This window comes from Catharus ustulatus, chromosome 21, assembly GCF_009819885.2.
Source record: "Catharus ustulatus isolate bCatUst1 chromosome 21, bCatUst1.pri.v2, whole genome shotgun sequence".
In the NCBI taxonomy this organism is placed as follows: domain Eukaryota; kingdom Metazoa; phylum Chordata; class Aves; order Passeriformes; family Turdidae; genus Catharus; species Catharus ustulatus.
The window spans coordinates 2,509,347-2,528,002 of record NC_046241.1 but is presented as its reverse complement, the minus strand read 5'-3'; the positions used below and the strand labels follow the sequence as shown (position 1 = coordinate 2,528,002).

General features: G+C 58.2%; 1 protein-coding gene across 1 annotated transcript in view; it reads right to left on the bottom strand.

Annotated features, from left to right (window-relative positions):
- Nucleotides 1-745: 745 nt before the first annotated feature.
- LOC117005768 (collagen alpha-1(I) chain-like) overlaps nucleotides 746-18,656 on the bottom strand; it is an 81,570-nt gene continuing 63,659 nt past the window's right edge. The window contains 49 exon segments of the mRNA XM_033077802.1: nucleotides 746-1,139; nucleotides 1,455-1,643; nucleotides 1,894-1,974; nucleotides 2,407-2,513; nucleotides 2,757-2,922; nucleotides 3,150-3,212; nucleotides 3,390-3,443; nucleotides 3,576-3,593; nucleotides 3,710-3,763; nucleotides 3,929-3,982; nucleotides 4,061-4,114; nucleotides 4,916-4,969; nucleotides 5,608-5,661; nucleotides 5,880-5,933; nucleotides 6,093-6,146; nucleotides 6,518-6,571; nucleotides 6,836-6,889; nucleotides 7,028-7,081; nucleotides 7,187-7,239; nucleotides 7,242-7,293; nucleotides 8,470-8,523; nucleotides 8,913-8,966; nucleotides 9,200-9,253; nucleotides 9,894-9,947; nucleotides 10,218-10,325; nucleotides 10,573-10,626; nucleotides 10,970-11,077; nucleotides 11,321-11,374; nucleotides 11,550-11,603; nucleotides 11,788-11,817; nucleotides 11,819-11,842; nucleotides 12,105-12,193; nucleotides 12,363-12,381; nucleotides 12,473-12,517; nucleotides 12,803-12,848; nucleotides 13,029-13,066; nucleotides 13,069-13,089; nucleotides 13,384-13,425; nucleotides 13,428-13,439; nucleotides 13,610-13,665; nucleotides 13,870-13,921; nucleotides 14,702-14,755; nucleotides 15,278-15,322; nucleotides 15,578-15,631; nucleotides 16,128-16,172; nucleotides 16,378-16,431; nucleotides 16,621-16,674; nucleotides 17,726-17,833; nucleotides 18,191-18,244. Coding sequence (XP_032933693.1) covers nucleotides 990-1,139; nucleotides 1,455-1,643; nucleotides 1,894-1,974; nucleotides 2,407-2,513; nucleotides 2,757-2,922; nucleotides 3,150-3,212; nucleotides 3,390-3,443; nucleotides 3,576-3,593; nucleotides 3,710-3,763; nucleotides 3,929-3,982; nucleotides 4,061-4,114; nucleotides 4,916-4,969; nucleotides 5,608-5,661; nucleotides 5,880-5,933; nucleotides 6,093-6,146; nucleotides 6,518-6,571; nucleotides 6,836-6,889; nucleotides 7,028-7,081; nucleotides 7,187-7,239; nucleotides 7,242-7,293; nucleotides 8,470-8,523; nucleotides 8,913-8,966; nucleotides 9,200-9,253; nucleotides 9,894-9,947; nucleotides 10,218-10,325; nucleotides 10,573-10,626; nucleotides 10,970-11,077; nucleotides 11,321-11,374; nucleotides 11,550-11,603; nucleotides 11,788-11,817; nucleotides 11,819-11,842; nucleotides 12,105-12,193; nucleotides 12,363-12,381; nucleotides 12,473-12,517; nucleotides 12,803-12,848; nucleotides 13,029-13,066; nucleotides 13,069-13,089; nucleotides 13,384-13,425; nucleotides 13,428-13,439; nucleotides 13,610-13,665; nucleotides 13,870-13,921; nucleotides 14,702-14,755; nucleotides 15,278-15,322; nucleotides 15,578-15,631; nucleotides 16,128-16,172; nucleotides 16,378-16,431; nucleotides 16,621-16,674; nucleotides 17,726-17,833; nucleotides 18,191-18,244 — 3,009 coding nt within the window. The 3' untranslated portion in view covers nucleotides 746-989.

Here is an 18,656-nt window from a genome sequence, read left to right as displayed (position 1 = left end):
GTGCCCAGAGCAGCTGTGGCTGCCCCTGGATCCCTGGCAGTGCCCAAGGCCAGGCTGGACATTGGGGCTGGAGCAGCCTGGGACAGTGGGAGGGGTCCCTGCCATGGCAGGGGTGGCACTGGATTGTCTCTAAGCTCTATTCCAACACAAACCATTTAAGATTCTATGATTTCATTTTCCTCATAGACAGGAGACAGTTCCAAAGGGGAACTTTCCTTCCAGCTGTGACTCGAAGCACACAGCTGCTCACTTCATGCTGGGACATTCCAACCATCCCCATTACACTTGGAACAGGAGTGCTGAGCTGCCCCTGCCTCAGTTTCCCCAAGTGCCAGCAGGTGCAGATGCCCACAAAGGCACCCAGTGCTACAGTGCCTGGCTCAACACCACTAAAATCCCTCTCAGTGAGGTGGAGACTCAAACCCGAGGCAGGATCTGGGGGAACTACCATTTTCACCCCTTTGAGCACTTGGTGCCTGGCTGGGATGGAGGTGCTGGAGCAGCACCACACTGAACTCTCCCAGGCTCACCAGGGCCACTTCCCAGCCCAGTCCTGGGGAATCAATGCTCCAGCCATTTGTGCACTTGACCCTGGCAAAGAAAAGTTCCTTCCCTTCCCTTCCCCTTTTCCCAAGCTGGCACTAGTTTCGCTCCTTGTTTTTTTTTCTCTTTACAGACAGTTCCCAGTGATTATAATTACATTAACCTCCCCCAAACAGTAATTAAATCAGCACCTTCTCATATATAATATATACATATAAATATATATATAATTTATAGAGAAATGACTTTTGTAAACAATATTCCTCTACTCCAGAAGGAAGTGGAGTCTGGGGCATAACACAGCTCCAAACACGGAGCTGGGAGAGAACCAGCAGCTCTGTGGAGCAGGTGGGAGCCCTGTGCCACCTCCAGCATCCCCTTGTCCCCATTGGGATGGCTCCTGGGTGGGGACAGAACCGGCTGGCTCGGTTTGGGTGGCACCACTTTCAGCTGAAGCAAACTGGTCCGACTGTGAAACCAAACTGGTGCGAGGCGTCGCCGTTGTGGAAGACAGCCAGGTCCCGCAGGGGCAGCAGCCACAGCTCCTCCGTGCTGAACTGGAAGATGGTGTCGGTGATGGAGGACTCGTTGTCCAGCTGAAATGACCATCAGGGACAGCTGAGTGGCACCAAAGCCCTCAGCTGAGGGCCTGCAGCTCCCTTGGTGCACCCAGTTTCCATCCCCAGCCCCTCCTGGCTTTTCCAGGGTGGTGATCTCCCCGCTGTCCCCTCCATCCCTGGCCACATCCCAGGACCAGGGAGCTCCTTGGATGTTGTCCATCCCCATCCTCCCATGTGCAGCCTCATCCACCCGGTCCATCCCAAACTGGGGGGGCTCAAACACTGCCCAAAGGGCTCTCCAAACGTCGGGAGCCTTTTCCAGCCCCCAAGGCTGCGCAGGGCCGGGCTCACCAGGCAGCCCTGCAGGCTGGCAGCGTAGCTGTGATCCCGGGAGTCGGTCAGGAAGCGGATTTCCCTGTGGGGCTGGGGCTGGCCGTGCTCAGGGGCTGCTCTGCAGGAGTACGAGACCTTCTGGGCGGCGCGGTGGCTGTGCAGGCGCAGGAAGCGGAGCTGCACCGGGCTGGCCCCCGCGTATTCCAGCTGCAGGGACACAAAACAGCGGGGGCTGCTTCAGGGGGCTCTGCTCCCCCCGAGGATAAACCCTGCCAGGGTCCAGCAGGTCCAGCAGGATCCAGCCACCTGCTAAACACTGGAGTTCCTTGCAGAAGGAGGTGTCACATCCCTGTGTGCACAGCCAGGGGAGCTGGGTGCTGTCACCACGGCAGGGTGGAACCTGGAGACCCCTGACCTCACCTCTGTGTCCTCCTGGCTGTTCCAGCCGGGCACTCACCAGGAATCCCCCGGGCAGGGTGCTGAACCACTCAAAGGTGTTCTCAGAGCTGTAGGTGCTCAGCCAAGCCTTGATGGGGATCTGAGGGGAGCAGGGACAATTGTCACCCTGTCCCAGCAGAGTATAGTGGCACTGACAGGACAAGGAGCCAGCACAGAGCCTGTGTGTGCTGTCCCTGCAGCCTGGTCACATCATGACCAGGATCCTCATTCCAGAGTGCTCCAACAGCTCCTTGCTAGGGCAGTGGGCACCACAGCGAGGGACTGGCCACCACAGCGAGGGACTGGCCACCACAGTGAGGGACTGGCCACAGCAGAGAGGGACTGGTCACCAGAGCGAGGGATTGGTCACCACAGTGAGGGACTGGCCACCAGAGCAAGGGACTGGTCACCACAGTGAGGGACTGGCCACCACAGCGAGGGACTGGCCACCCTGCCCCTCTCCAGCCCCACCAAGCCCTTGTCCCCACCCACCCTGAGGGGCTGAAGCTGCCCCATAAAAGCCCCCCCGTACCTGGTTGTGGACGGGGGCTATGCAGGTCTCTCCCCCAGCTGTGAAGTTGCAGAAGGCCAGCAGAGCATCCTGGGGGCTGCCCTGGTTGGGGTCGATGTAGTATTGCCCTGGAGGGAGGAGAGGAGAGCCCCTGGCACCCAGGTTTGGCACAGGGAGGGTGCCACACAGTGCCATCCCACCCCAGCTGGTGGCAGTCAGGGGAGCTGCCAGCCTGTTTCTCCAGGGATGCTCACAAAGCCCATCTGAGCTCATTCCCCAAATCCTCAGCCCCTCTGTTTCAAAGAGCTGCCTGTCCCTTCACAGGCTCTGGAGACAGGGCCAGGTCCAGGGGTCCCCCATGCCCCTGGTACCGTCGGGCAGGCTGGGGTGAGCCAGCAGCAGCTCCTTGCAGGTGGTGGCTGGGTTGGTTTTGGTGCCATTGGGATGCTCCACAAGGGCTTGGAGCTCCTGGCTCAGGGTGTCCAGCAGAGCCCAGACCACAGTGTAATTCAGGTGGTTGGAGGAATAAATGAGGTGCTGAAAGAAAAAGGAGGAGATATCACTGAGCTGATCAGAGATCTCGCCACCAGGAGCCTCATCAGGTGCTGAGGAAGGGGATGGGATGTGCAGGGGACAAGGACAAGTGTGGGGAGAGAGGGAGTAGCTGGATCTTCTTGGTCCTGGTGCACAGGGGACCTCAGGAGCAGCAGGACATGGGACAGCAGCACTGGCAGCTCCTTCCCTGCTGGTCAAGGGTCACTCACCTGCAGCTCCTCCTGGGACAGCACCAGTGCAGGCCCGCTGGGACCAGGGGGGCCAGCCAGACCCTGGGGACAATGACAGTGCTGCTGGCACTGGCTGCTGCCCATGAGCCCCCCAGCAGCTCCTCCACCAGTGCCAGCAGCTGGACACCCCCATGGAATGCCAGCATGGGCCTCACTGCCACGTCTGGGGCAGCGAGGGACCCAAATTTTGGGCTGAGGGGTGTCTGTGGCTCTGCTTACCGGCATTCCCGGTGTGCCCCTGGGGCCTGGCAGGCCTGGGAAGCCTCTGAGCCCCTGCCAAAGGAGGGGGTGGAGAAGGGAAGGAAAGCAAGGTGGGAGATGCTGCTGTGCTGAGCTGCACCCCCTGCACCCCTGGAGTGGGAGGGAGGGAGGGATCCCATGGCAGGGCTGCTCCCCACTACTTACTTTGGGTCCAGACAAGCCCTGGAAGGAAAGGACAAGAGCAGGCTAAGAGGGAGGCAGGTGGGATCAAAGCTGCATCCCTGTGGGGCCAGGAGTGAACCCCAAACCTGCCCAGGGGAAGGAGGGGAAGGACTCACTGGTGTCCCAGGAATTCCAGGGTGTCCCCGTGGGCCAGGGGGGCCAGTGTCACCCTGCAAGGACACCAGAGCAGCTCAGGGTGCTGCACAGGACATCCCCCAGCCCTGCATCCTTCTACAACCCTCCCCCTTCCCCAGGTGGATTTTATATGGAAAAATAAGAAATTTACCCCAAATACTCATTTTAGTCCCTGACATCCCTCTCCACCCTGCCCTTACCTGCTTTCCCTTGGGTCCTGGCCTCCCAGGAACACCGTGGGGTCCTGGCTTGCCCTGGGAAACATGGCAGGATGTCACACAGGGTGACAAGGGACCCGGGGGGGAAGGAGAAGAGCCAAACCTGCCACACACCTTGAAGCCATCATCCCCTTGCTGGCCCAGGTCACCCTTGCTGCCCTTCTCGCCCTAGGAGAGATCAGGGAGAGCTTTGGTGGCAAAGGGAAGGACAGAACCCCCAGGTCACCAGTGTGGCTGGGGAGATTCCCAGTTATGGCTGGCTGCAAAATTTCTGGAGCAAAACCCCCCAAACACCCATCCTTTTGATTCCACAGAATTCACTGCAGCCACATTGCTGGGCACAGAGGCAGCAGGAGGGATGACTGAAAGAATCATCTAAATCAGACTAAAATATCTCTCAAAAAAACCTTGGAAGTTGACAGGAAGCACTTGGAGAGAATAAAGAAGATTCTTGGTGTGCTAGAAGCAGAAGAAAAATCCCAGCACAGCCTCCCCTCTGCCTGCTCTCCCAGGAGCTGCTCACTGAGCTCATGATACATTTAAAGTTTTAATAAATGTAATAAATTTAAGGTTTCATTTTCCTGAAGGTTCTGAGCAGCTCCCCATCACCAGGGACTGCTTGTCACTTGTATTTATGGCCATGGGGCTGAGGGATGGGATGGGATATCTGGGGTATGCTCAGCTTCTCCAGCCAAGGCTGGACCCATCAGGAATGGCACAAGGGAGGTTCAGCTCGTGCTGCACCAACATCAGTGCTGAGAGCAGGGATTAGAAGGCTCCACACTGCTGAAAAGCTGGAAAGGGACTGGATTTGGGAGAAAATCTAAAGGTTCCATCTCCCAGCACCTGGTGGCAAACCCCCAGAGAAGGATGGCGCAGCCATCAGGATTCAAAAGGGGAATTGGGGATGGCATTCAGCAAATTAAATGCCACCCTGTGCACCCAGTGTCCCTGGCACATGTCCCCTACCTTGTGTCCTTTCGGTCCAGGGTCTCCTTTGATTCCCTTCAGCCCTGGGATGCCCTAAGAGAGAAACATGGAACTGCCTCACCCTGCAGCTGAGCTGCTCCTGTCAGCCCCTGGCAAGGAGGGATCTCCTCACCCCTGACAATTCTGAGGATTTCAGGCAGTTTTAGAAACTTCGAGGCATTTTCTCATAATTTCTTTGATTTTTGTTTCAGGAGGATCCCTCAGCAAAGCCCATTAAAAATGCACTGGAGGTGCCTTGGCTGGCTGAGATATCCAGGTTTTTTTTAGTGAACTTGCCAAAGTTGGGCTTTTTATTTTTAAGCAGAGAAAAAAGCATTTCTAGTTTAGTAAATAAAATAAATATTTGAGCCCTTTTTGCTGGCTGCAGTTTGTCCCTCCAGCCATGACAGCTCTCTGGGAAGGTGGGCACAGTCCCACCAGTGCTCAGCACTGCCTGGCACCAGACATGTACCTGAACAGAAGGATCTGGCCTCCAGAACCACATTTGGGAATGATATGATTTGCCTGACTGCACACACCCTCCTGGGATGTTACTTAGGGAGGAGCAGACAGGAGGAGATGGATGAACCAATTAAAAACTTCCCTCATTTTAAACAGGTCCCTGCAGAGCTGGGTCACACCGTGGGGTCAAACAGGGAGCAGCCAGCACCCCAAACCCCACTGATACTCACATAGGGTCCCTGGGGTCCCTGGGGACCTGGATGTCCTTTGTCACCTGGGTGGCCCTGAAATGCAAAGGGAGCAGCCCAGGGTGATGCTCCAGGGCAGGGGGAGCAGCCCACGGGGGCTGCAGGTGTGGGAGATGCCCCTGCTGGGCTGGGAGGCTCTGAGGGGACAGAGCCCTCAGTTATCAGCGTTAATTATTTTCTAATTCTTTTCTTCAGGCAGGTAGGAACACCCCGAAAGTGCCAGGGGGGCAAGGCAGCCTCACAAAGCCACCTACCTTGTGTCCCCAGGGACCCCGCGGGGGCTGCTGGCCCATCCTGCCTCGCTTGCCCTGGGGACCACACAAGAAAGACTCACAGGCAGTTCCAAACAAATCCAGACACCCCTCATCCCTCCAGGATCCCCTCTCCAGGGATTCTGAGCCCCAGAACACTGGGGGAGCAGCTTCCTACTCCCTGCCACCCTCCATGGGGACAGCAGTGCCACTTACCCGTCTGCCAGCTTCTCCTGGGACCCCTCGGTCCCCTTCCTGCCCTGGGTCACCCTGGGGGAAGGACAGATGGGGGATGTGGGTGTCCAACAGCTCAGCCACATCCCAGGACTGGGGAGGAGGAGCTGCTGCCTGCATGGAGATGGGGACAAAGCCCACCAGGCACTGGGGGATTCTGGAGATGGGCACCAAGAGCTGAGGAGGCCCCTGTGCCCCCCAGGGCCACCTGAGCCAGGCTGGAGGCAGGATCTGCCAGCCCCTCACCCAAAAACCAGCCCAAGGCAATCCTGTGTTTGCCAGGTGGGAAAAACAGCTCTCCCATGGCAATTCCCACTTTTGTCTCCGTGGTGCCCAATGGGATTGAGCAGCTCAGCCTTGCCCACCCCATGCCCTGGGGCCATCCCCAGGGGAGCACTCTGGGGTACCTTATCTCCTTTGCGGCCTTTCCATCCTTTAGGGCCAGCTTGTCCAGGACACCCCTAAAATCCCAGAGGAGAAGGAAACCCCCTGTGAGGATGCTGTGCCAGGGATGCCCCTCCTGGCTCCCCTCCCTGCTTTGCCCCAGTGTGCACAGCTCAAAGCTGGGATCTTCCCTTCGGGATTTTCCCTCTCTGGAGCAGGCTGGGCAGAAGGGGGCTGTGGGAGGGTTCAACAGGAGCAGGAGATGCCTGCACTGGACTCGGACACATCCAGGAGACGCCAGCATCCCACAGGGAGAGCCTCGGCTCCATCCCACTCCTCACCATTTGTCCCGGTTTTCCTGGCTTGCCTGGCTTCCCTTTTGCACCCACCAGGCCCTAAGAAGGCAAACAGAATTCAAGGCAAATCCAAAGCTTTGGGTCATTCACCCAAACCCCAGGCAGGCTGTGAGAGGGACACAGATGTGGGAGGCTGGAAAAGCTGAGCAGGGAATGGGGCAGAGAGGAGCTGCTCACCTCGGTGCCGCTCAGCCCGGTGACTCCAGCTTCACCCGGTGGCCCCAGAGTCCCCTGAGTTCGTTTGGGGACAAAACACGAGGCTGGCACCAGGGGAAGGCAGGAGGGCACAGCTGGGGCTGTTGTCCCCAGGGATGTCCCCTGGAGCAGAGGTGTTACCTGCCGGCCTGGCTGGCCCTTGGTGCCCGTCACTCCTCTGGCTCCCTCGTGCCAGTGTAGCCCCGGAGCCCAGGGGCACCTGCCAGCCCCTGAGCCCCCTGGGAGCCCTGCAGGGCACAGAGACGGGGACACTGCTCACCCCCAGCCCCAGCCACCCCTTGAGGGGCTTCAGCTGCACTGAGCTTTGCAAATCCCCCTGGAGTTTATCCCACAGCAAACCCCCCTGGAGTTTATCCCATGGCAAATCCCCTGGAGTTTATCCACAGCAAACACCCCTGGAGTTTATTCCACAGCAAACACCCCTGGAGTTTATTCCACAGCAAATCCCCCTGGAGTTTATTCCACGGAAACCCCCTGGAGTTTATTTCACAGCAACCCCCCCAGAGTTTATCCACTGCAAATCCCCCCGGGAGTTTATTCCATAGCAAACACCCTGGAGTTTATTCCATAGCAAACACCCTGGAGTTTATTCCACAGCAAACCCCTCTGGGATTTATTCCACAGCAAACCCCCCTGGAGTTTATTCCACAGCAAACCCCTGGAGTTTATTCCACAGCAAACCCCTCTGGGTTTATTCCATAGCAAACCTCCCTGGAGTTTATCCACAGCAAACCCCTCTGGGGTTTATTCCATAGCAAACCTCCCTGGAGTTTATCCCACAGCAAACCCCTCTGGAGTTTATTCCACAGCCTGACCTCTCCAGCAAATCACCCATGCTGGGCAGCCTGGTCTGTGGGAGGTGTCCCTGGCCATGGCAGGGAATCCAATGAGCTTTGAGGTCCCTTCCAACCCAAACTAGTCTGGGATTGCAGGATTCTGTAAGGGCACATCTTGCCTGGGCAGAGCAGCACTGCAACGTGGGAAAACTGGGATGCAGCTGAGCTCAGGGCACCCATAACACATCTGGGGCTCTGTCATGACCACAATCCCCATCCTGGGGCACCTCAAGTGTTCCAGGCACTGGGCAGCTCCCCACGGACACCTGCCCCAAGCAGGGGGAAACCCAGAGCCCTGGAGCTGCCTCGGGCAGCAGCAGCCAAGTGTTACTTGTGCAACAGCCCTGGCACTTTGGCACGGCTGTTAACAGCTCTATTAAAATTCCTTTAGGGAGCTTTGCTGTGGGAAATGCAAGGGAGCAGTGACTCAGTCCCAGGGCAGGAGCTGGGAGCCATGGCCAGGCTGGCAGAGCTCACTTTGCAGCCACCCCCAGGATGAGACACATCCCAAAATGCCACCAAACCTCTTTCCCAGGGGAAATTGTTGTGGGCAGAGCCGATACTCACCACAGGGCCAGGCTTGCCACCATCTCCCTTTGCTCCATCATCTCCAGCCAGTCCCTGGAGGGACATTGGGGGTTCAGAAAAAGCCCCTCACCACTGTGTCCTTCACCTCTGTGGGACTTGGAGCACCCTGTCCCACATCCCACACTCAACTGGCCAAACAGCACTGGGAACCACGTGGGAGTGAACAGCATTCAGCAGCAGGAACAGGTTTCCAAAGGCACCCCTGGGTGCTGGAAAGGGTCTGATATTTGGGGTTTGGGCACTGGGAGTTTGGGGTTTTAGGGAGTCAGTGCTGAGGTATGAGGTGTTAAACCCCCTCTCATTTCTGAGTGTCCTGACCTGGCCAGTGAAGGGACACTCAATCCTTTGGGCTGTACTGGAAAGGGAAGAGCTGGGGAAGCCTTTGGCAATTCCCAGCTCTGCAACACTCCAGGCATCAGTACCTCGAATCCTGCAGCCCCAGCAGGTCCATCCACACCTCGTGGCCCTGGATCTCCCTGGGAAAGGAGGAGAAACAGCTCTGTCCATGGAAAACCCTTCCCTGCCTTGCTGGCTTTGGATCTCAGGCAACAAGGCAAGGGCTGTCCCATGGCAGGTCCCCCTGTCACCAGCCTGCCCAGGACATCCATGCAGCCAGCCCCAGCATGTTCCCACCAGGAAAGCTTGGGAAGAGGCCAGAAAAAGGAGTTCCACCCAGAGATGGAGGGTTGGAGCCATCATCCCTCTGTACCTTCTCTCCCTCGGGACCGTCCAGCCCAGGAGGACCTCGGAGTCCTGTCCCCCCCTGTTCAGGGAACAAGGAGAGGAGCCAGGGTCACTCAATATGCTTTATGTGCTCCCAGTCACACAAATGTCCCCTGCCAGCTCAGTGACAGACATGGGGCCCAGCCCAGTGCTCCCAGTCACACAAATGTCCCAGTCAGTGACAGCAATGGGGCCCTGCCCAGTGCTCCCAGTCACACAAATGTCCCAGTCAGTGACAGCAATGGGGCCCTGCCAGTGCTCCCAGTGACACAAATGTCCCCTGCAGGTCAGTGACAGAAATGGGGCCCTGCCAGTGCTCCCAGTGACACAAATGTCCCCTGCCAGGTCAGTGACAGCAATGGGGCCCTGCCAGTGCTCCCAGTGACACAAATGTCCCCTGCCAGGTCAGTGACAGCAATGGGGCCCTGCCAGTGCTCCCAGTGACACAAATGTCCCCTGCCAGGTCAGTGACAAATGGGGCCCTGCCCAGTGCTCCCAGTGACACAAATGTCCCCTGCCAGGTCAGTGACAGAAATGGGGCCCTGCCCAGTGCTCCCAGTGACACAAATGTCCCAGTCAGTGACAGAGATGGGGACCTGCCCAGTGCTCCCAGTCACACAAATGTCCCCCACCAGGCCCATGCCAGGTTGAAAGGGGAGAGGGGACACGATGTGACTTACAAACCATCCTCTGGCCCCGGCAGGTCCTGCAGCTCCGGTGACACCGCCCTGGCCCTGGCACACAGAGGGAGATGAGTTCCCAGCCTGGCATTACCCCAAACTGCCCCACAAACCCAAACCATCCTTTGGGGCCAACAAGACCCAATTTTGGTGTCATGCCTGTGAGACATGAAACTCCCTCCTTATGGAGATTTGACAATTCCTAGGATTTTCTGCAGCTCCCAGAGCCCAAGGTTTCCCACCAGGGTGCATCCCCCCTTGGCACCCTTCACCCAGCCTTTGGGGACACTGGAGGGTGAGGTACCCAGCCCCAGCTGTACTTGCCAGCAAACCTTCTCGGCCCTTCTCTCCCTTCTGGCCTTTCCCTCCTGGTTCCCCCATGGCAGCTCCTGGACCAGGAATTCCAGGAAGGCCCCTGGGGCCAGCATTGCCCTGCTCAGGGATGGAGACAAGGTCAGCACAAAGAGGGAAAGTAACAGCAATACATGAGCTTCTGCATGGAGATGAGCTGTGTCACCCTCTGGCCAGGTGCCACAGAGAGCAGGTCACCCTGGGGTGCTCCTCAGCCATGGGGACACCCCTGTCCTGCTCTGTCCCCACCATGGAGGAGCAGAGGTTGAGCAGGCCAGGGTGTTCCCGAGGTGCTGGAAAGAGGGACAGAGTTAGAGACACCCCTCACCTTCCTTCCCTGCAGTCCTGGCTCGCCTGGGTCTCCAGTGTCACCAGTGTCACCCTGCCCAGGGGGAAATGCCCACATCAGACACAGCAGCTGCTCCCCAGCCCCATCTCAGGGTGGGTTAAAAGCTGGCTTTGATTTCCATGGGCTTTTCCACCCTCCCCTGGCTGGGATTTTGATGCTGGGTAAGGCATAGCCTCCCCTCCTGTGCCAGATCACCCAGCTGTGACCCTGCTGCCCCAAAAGTGAGTGGGGACAAAATGCTGAGCAGACCCTGCCCAGCACAGGGACCCCAAATCATCAACCCCTGTTCCATGGGAGCAACCCAGGCTCTGTGGGGCAAAGCCAGCACCTTTCCCACTGCCATTCCCACCCCCTGTGGGGACAATCCCACACTTACCTCCTTGCCTTGCTTCCCAGGCCGGCCCGGTGGCCCCTCTGTCCCCTCGTCCCCTGGCTCCCCAGGGCTCCCTCTGACACCTGGAGCTCCACGGGCTCCTGCCTCTCCCTGGACAGGATGAAGATGACCAGGATGACTCTTGGCTGCCTTTTCCTGGCTCTGCCCTCCATCATTTCCCATGTGGGTTTTCCCAGTTTTTCTCATGAGACCGCTCTGCCACGCCCAGCAATCATCCCCAGGCATGAGGGTGCTGGGGGGGGTTCAAACACCTCCCATGGATTCAGGCACCTGTGTGACCCTGCAGGAGTGGGGTGAGCCCAGCACCACCCCCAGCATCGCCCCCAGACCCACCTGCTCACCCTTGGGCCCCAGCTGACCCTCTGCTCCTGGTGCTCCTGGTGGTCCCTGCAGAGGAAAGAGGAGCCCAGCCCTAGCACAGCTCCTTGACCCAGCTTTAACCTTCTGGTTTTTTTAGAGGATCAGCAGCCTCCTCCCATCCTTTCCCATCCTTGGAACAGGGAACTGGGAGGAGGAGGCTGGAGCAGCCATCAGGGTGGGGACACAGTTCCCTGTGCTGTACCTGCTCCCCATCCAGCCCGCGGACTCCGGCTCCCCCGGGCTCTCCCACCTCACCCTGCAGAGGACACAAAATCAGCACAAGCAGCCCTGGGGGTTCTCTGTCTCTGCAGCACCCCAAGATGTAAATCCCCATCCCACAGGCATGGGGCCAAACTGGGAGCAGCCCTGGGGAGGTCAGTGGGGTGAGCCCCAGGCTCTGGGCAGCTCCCAGGGAACCAAATCCTCTCCTCTGTCCTCACCTTCTCTCCTCTCATCCCTGCAGGCCCTTCACGTCCCATTTGGACCTTGCTGGCCCTGAGGACAAACACCCCACATCAGCAGAGAGGCTTGGCCCCAACTCAGCAGCCTCTGCAGCTCCTGAGTGGGGTCTGGGATGTCCCTGACACATCACCAAGGGAAGAGAATCCACACTCCAGCTACTCAACCCCCCTGCAACTGCTTCCCTTTTCCTTCCCTTCCTGCAGCTGCTTCAGGGAGCTTCCCAAAGGTGCTGCTGCAGCAAAATCCTTAATCCCTGTCCTGAGAGGATCCCTGGAGGGGTTCCAGTGGCACTCACCGGGTACCCAGCAGGGCCAGCAGCACCAGCTGCTCCAGGGGCGCCTCTTTCTCCACCCAAGCCCGGCTTCCCGGGAATGCCATCCTGCCCTCATCGTGCCAGGAAACACCCTGCAAAAAGGGCCAAAAATCCCCTTAGGCCCCCCAAACACAGCTCTGGGAGGTCACCTCAGGATCCAAAGGGTCACCTGCTGCCAGGCCCCATCCTGCAGGTGTAGGACATTGCTGTCCCCACACCCCACTTGTCACCACTCACCACACTGGGTTTGGGGTGCTCCCTGCCCCCACAAGCCACCCCAGGGATGAGGATGGCCTGGAGTGGTGCACAATGTCCACCCTGTGGGACTCAAGGGGCAGCTCTGCACTTACAGGCGAGCCTGGGAGCCCTCGAGGACCGGGGTCACCTGTTCTGCCCTGGGAAGAGAAGGAGTTCACAGTGTGTCCATGGAATGGGGACCAGGGAACTGGGATCAAGGGTGGGGCTTTGCTCTGAGCAATCCCATCTCAACATCTCAGCAGTGTCTGTGCTGCATCAGGACAGAACCAGCCAGCAGGGAGTGGGACAGGGTCCTGCCTGCTCCCCAAAAGGGGTTGGGGATGGATTCCATGCTGCAGGAAGCACAGGGGATGTACTGCAGGGCACACATCCGTGGCAGAGGGATTGGAGCAGCGGAACACAGGGAGCAGGGAGAGCCCTACCTGGGAGCCAGGAGCACCACGAGGACCAGGGGGGACCTGGCAGGGCCTGGGGACAGGAGCACCATCAGTGACACAGCCCTGCCTGAGCCCCCTCCCATTTAACAACAAGACAGGCAAAAGTTCCCCATGGCAAAGATTTCCAATTTTCTCCACTCCCAGCCCAGCACAAAGAACTTTCTTGGTGCTTTCCAGGGGGCTGGAGCTGCCAGAACAGCAGCAACAGTGCTTACCCTTTGGACCAGCTTTTCCTGGAAATCCTGGTGGAACCCTGAGCTCCCCTTCTCTCCCTGTTGGGAAGGCAAGAAAGATTTCCTTTCCTCTGTATGTTTTAATGTAAAAACCTCTTTAAAAAAGCACAACAAAACAAACAAAAAAGCAGCTCTTAGAACAATCCAGAGGTGTAGGGTAGAGGAGGTGCCGGACTGCCAATGGTTCCACCTGCTGTGGGAGACAGATCCAGCTTTTCCTCCTCCCACCATGGCTGATGGAGACTGTGGAGACCACAAACCCATCCACTGGGTTCAAACTCACCCCAAAATGCTTCCAGTGCTGGAGTGAGTGAGTGAGTGTCCCATCCCTACCTTGTCTCCCCTGCGTCCCAACCTCCCGCGGTCCTCCAGCAGGTCCCTGGATAGCCCTTGGAAGAGCTCGGGGTTAGGGGGCAGCTGGGGCTGAACTTTTGGGACAAGGTGGCTGAGGGAAAGGCAGGAGGCCTGGGAGGATGGTGAGTGCCCAGCTGGGAGGCTGCTGCAGCCTCCTCCCAGCCTGGCCCTCGCTGTGTCCCCTCTGTGTCCCTCCATCACTTACATAGGTGCCCACAGGTCCTTGTGGTCCCTCCAAGCCAGGCTTCCCAGGCAGCCCCTGCCAGCAAACAGGGATTAGCAAACCCCCAGTCCTGGGATCCATCAGGCACCCTCCCTTCCTCAGTGATCCATGGGATGTGAGGAGCCCTCAGGCATGGGTCCATGGGATCCCCCCAGGTGTCCCCGTGGCAGCCCAGAGCTCCTGGGGCTGTTCCACCACAACCAATCCCCCAAGCAGCCCCCCAAAACCCCAGTTCTCACCTTTGGGGCCCAGGAACCCATGTCTTCCATCCAGTCCAGGCTTTCCTGGAGAGCCCTTTGGGATGGTTTGGGGAGGAGGTGTCCAGGCAAAGGCTGAGAGGAGACGAGCCCCACCGAGTCCCCACTGAGCTCATGGCCAGGGGTCACCTGGGCCACCAGGGTCCCAAGGGGCAAACTCAGCCACTGTGGCTGGTGCTGCTGGCTCTGCTGGCTCCTGACACCAGCCCCATGGCTGGCAGGGCTCCCACCAGGGAAGGGGGAACAGTCCTTGCTCTCAAACTCCATCACACACACCGAGCTGTCAGGGAGGAGCTGTTCCAGGTCTCCATCTGAGCTCACTGAGCTGGAGGGACCCACCAGGATCACCCAGCCCAGCCCCTGTCCCTGCCCAGACCCCCAACAATCCCAGCCTGTCCATCCCTGGCAGCGCTGTCCAAACGCTCCTGGAGCTCTGGCAGCCTCGGGGCCGTGCCCATTCCCTGGGGAGCCTGGGCAGTGCCAGCACCCTCCCTCTGAACCTGTGCCACCCTCTGCCACTGGGATCTCCTCCCAGGACCCAGAGCCAGCTCCTGCTCAGCCTGGAGGGTTTCCATGAGCTGGCATTCCCCATGGACACCCTGCTGGGCTCAGGAGGGCTGCTCAGTTCCTGGAGCAGGCTGATTCCTTGGGGGAATGATTCTGCTCTTCCCCAGCCCCAGCTGCTTCCACCACTGAGCCTTTTTAATGCCTGATTCCCAAGGAAGTCCCACATTCCCCACCAGCAGCAGCAGCCCCACTGACATCCCACCCAGAAAAACACACAGTTCATGAAAAAGAACTTTTTTTTTTTCCTTACTATGGATCCAGGAGTTCCAGCGTGCCCACGGCCCCCTGGCAAACCAGCAAATCCCTGGAGGAAAGGGCAGCAGAGGAGCCATGGAGGGAGGGCAGGAGAGGAGGATGGGGAAACTCCGCCCTGGGTTTGAGCCCCACACAAAGCACAGGTGAAGGGCCCAGCCTGGTCAAGGCAGCACTGGGGCTTTTCCTTAAAATCCAGTTCATGGAATCACTGCAGTTGTGTGTGGACAGACACAACAGCCACTTGTGCCCCCGCTCTGTGTGATGCTGGCAGCACTCAGCTGTGTCTGACTCAGTGTTCATTCTTTCTTTTGAGGGAAGCATCAGATTTTTTTTTTTTTTAATTTCAGAGCAAAGAGAAATATATTAAATCCTGCAGCACCTACTGCTGCTGGATCTGTTCAGGATAGCAGTGCCAGGGGTGGGAAATCCCAGTGCCCTGTTCCCAATCCCTCCCCCCTGAACAGGATTCCCAGAGGAGCAATGTCCATCCCCTGGCCATGCTTTGGGGGCACATTTCCAAAAGGATCAAGCTGAGCAGAGGGATGGAAGGCCAGAAATCAGCTCTACTCACCAGTGGTCCTCTCCTGCCTGGGCTGCCCATGATCCCTGGGTGGCCCTGCAGGATGAGGATGAGGATGAGGAGGCAGAACAGCCTCTCCCAGCCCCCATCATGGCAAAGTCCATGGCACCAAGGTCTTGTCCCCATGACCACAGGGATGGGAGGTTGGGAAAAGTCCCCACTGATGGCATCAAGGTTTTGTCCCAAACTGCCACAGGGATGGGAGGTTGGGAAGTGTCCCCATGGGCTCAGCTGCCCCTGTCCCCATGCCAGCACCCTGTCCCCAGCCAAGTACAGATGTAGGATGGGAACCTGTGTACCAGGCTTTCCTTCTGCGCCCTCCGCTCCCGGCACGCCCCGCGAGCCCTGCAAGGAGAGTTTTGTCTCAGGGTGACCCCACCAAGGCTCCTGTGGCCCCAGAGCCTCCCTGCAGGGTGACAATGTGGGACATCAGAGGTGGCACTGCCTGGTGTGTGTGCAGCTGTGGGTTCCTTGTGCACAGCTCATCCCACGCAGCTCCTGCAGCTCCCCCTGCTCCACTTGGCATGGGAAATAACATCCATGTGGGAGGGAAGCTGTTTTCACCAGGAACACCTCAGCTGGCTTTTCCAGCTATTTATTCCTGGCTCTTTCACCAGCCACAGCTCTGAATAACAGAGCTGCCTTAGAAAGTTCTTTCCTGGAATTTTCTGTGCTTGGTGTTCTGGTGCTGGGCAGGTGATTTGTGCCACAGCCTGAGCTGCTCATCCCCAACTTCTCTTCTCAACCCTCTGATCTGGCCACATGCCAGGATGCTGCTCCCATGTCCCAGAGCTGACAGCTGCACATGGCAGCACAGGGATGTGGGATACCCTCCACTTACAGGCAGTCCAGGGACTCCAACCAGCCCACGCTGCCCCACACGGCCCTGCAAAACACCAGGAATCACAAAACCATGCATCTGCCAGCAGCAAAGCTGCAGCTTTGGAGGAAAATCTTGTGCCTGAAGGATGTGCTCTGCTCCAGCACATCCCAAGCCAAGCAAGGGATGTTTCAACCCAGGGTTGTTTCAATCCCCCCCAGCCAAAGATGCTCCAAGGTCCATCCCCACACTCCAGCACCCCGTTTGTTACCCGGGCTCCCCGTGGTCCTGGGGTTCCCTTGGGGCCATCGGCTCCTTGGCATCCCTAAAATCCACACAAAGGAGAACACAGACATTGCAAATCTAGGGGCAGGCCAGAGGGATGCCATGCACAGGCAGGGGTCCCTCCCAGGGTGGTGTCCCTGGGGCTGGGCCCTGGCAGGGTGGGCATGTCCTTGTTTTTCCATGCCAGGAATTGGCAGCCCGTGGGAAAGCAGCAAATTGTGGTGCTGACCTTGGGTCCCTCGCTGCTGTTCAGCCCTGCAGGGCCGATCTGACCTTCTTCCCCCTGCCAGGAGAGAGGGGAGGAATCATCCAGGGAAATCATCAGCCAGCCTCTGATCCCGGGGGAGTCACAAGCCTAGTGCTGGTGTAGGGACAAACACTGGGAGTGTGACCAGAGGTGACATTAATAAATGTCACCAGCTGAACTTGGTGGGAATGGGGACTTCTCCCATCTCCCAGGGTGAAAAAAACAGGCAGAAATAAAAATCTCAACAGTTTGGTGTGGCCCAGAACAACACAGCTGGATATTTTTGTTTCCTGGTGGACAAATTCAAGGCAATTTCCAAGGACTGCAGTGCCAAGGCTCTGCCTGCTCCAGCCCCTGTGCCAGCAGTGCTGCTGGGAGGGTGTTCAGGGCAGGGAGATGATTCCTGCTGCATCCCCAGCCCCTGGAGAGGTGGGAGGAGTTGTTAATTCATCCTGAAGAGCAAAAGAGCAGATCCACAAAGGCATCCCAAAAGCCTTGGGAGTGGGAGTGCATCCTCTGCAGACTGGGAAGGTGGGTGGGAAAATAATCCTGCTTTTCCTGAGAGCTGGGAATCAGTAGAGAATCACAGCCTGGCCTCAGTTCCAGCTCAAACACGGATCTGGAGGTGGGTTCAGTCACCCAGACAGCCCTCTCAGAGCACATGCTGCAGGAAAAAGCATTCCCAAAACCAGGGCTGCCAGCACAGGAGCCTGGCAGGAGTCAGAGAGGGCACAAAATGAGCAATCCATGAACCCTGTGCTCCCAGAGGCTGCAGAGGAGCTGCCAGAGCAGGGACTCAACAGGATCCTGCAGAGTGCTCAGGCTGGGGCAGTGGGGGGGCTGGGAATCCTCTGCCTGGGGCTGCTCTGGCATCAGGGAACCCAGCAGCGAATTTTGGGATGAAGAGGTGTGCAGCAGGCACAGCAAAGCTCGGGCTGGGTGCTGGGGGCTCTGGGCTGAGCTCCCCTTGGCTGATGCTCAGGAGATGCCACACATCAGCCCTGCCTGCCCCCTCAGGGCTGTCCCCACGCTGTCACACAGTCACACTGTGCTCCCCAGGACACTCCAGCCCAGCAGTGGCACTCACCTCTGGTCCCCGTGGCCCTGCTGCCCCTGGGGGGCCAGGAAAGCCCTGCAGGCCCCCCTGGCCCCGGCTTCCTGGGGGCCCTTTTGCTCCCTGTGCTCCTCGTGGGCCCTTGGAGGAATAAAACACAGAATGTCACAAAGCAGGGCAGCAATTCCCAGATCCACAGGCAGGAATTCCCCTGGAGAACCCATCACTGTCAGGGGTGAGCACCCCAAACCCTCCTCCCCAGCATCCCTGGGGCACCAGAAATAGGAAATACATTTTTTACACAGCCAAAGCAAGGTGGAGCAGTGAAGGATGGATCAGGTGGTGGGAACAGCACAAAATGAGCTGCCTGGCTGTCACAGTCCCCAAAACCCAGCAGGGCCCAGGCTCCTGGGGCAGCCACAGCCACCCACAGCTGGGGGAAGAACATCTGAGCACAGAGGGAGCAGCTGGAGGCACCACAGCCTTGGGAATTGGTACCTTGCCTCCTTTGGATCCCCAATCTCCCTTGGCTCCACCTGGACCTCGGCAGCCCTGCAAGAGCAGCAGCAGTGGAGGTTACACTGAGAAACCCCTGGTGCAAGCTGTGACCCAATTCTGGCACCAAACAAAGGGAATCCTGCCCTGTTCTAGTCAGGATTTTCCTCTGGATGGGCCTTTCTGGGCTGGGAGCAGGGACCTGCTGGATCTGCTCCTCAAGGTGGGGTTTTTGGGTTCAATCCCCACCAAACCAGCCCCAGCTCCCAGCTGGTGGTGACATCTCAATGACAAGTGTCTTATCCTCACTTCCCACTTCCCTGAGCCTCCCAAAGGCAGGGGATCCCTCAGGACACCCCCAAATCTGAAAGCTCCTCCTATTACAGCAAAAGGAGCCCGAGCTCAGCTCTGCCTTCCCACTCCAGCTCCACCTATTCAAACATCAAGCCCAAGCACACATAAAGAACAC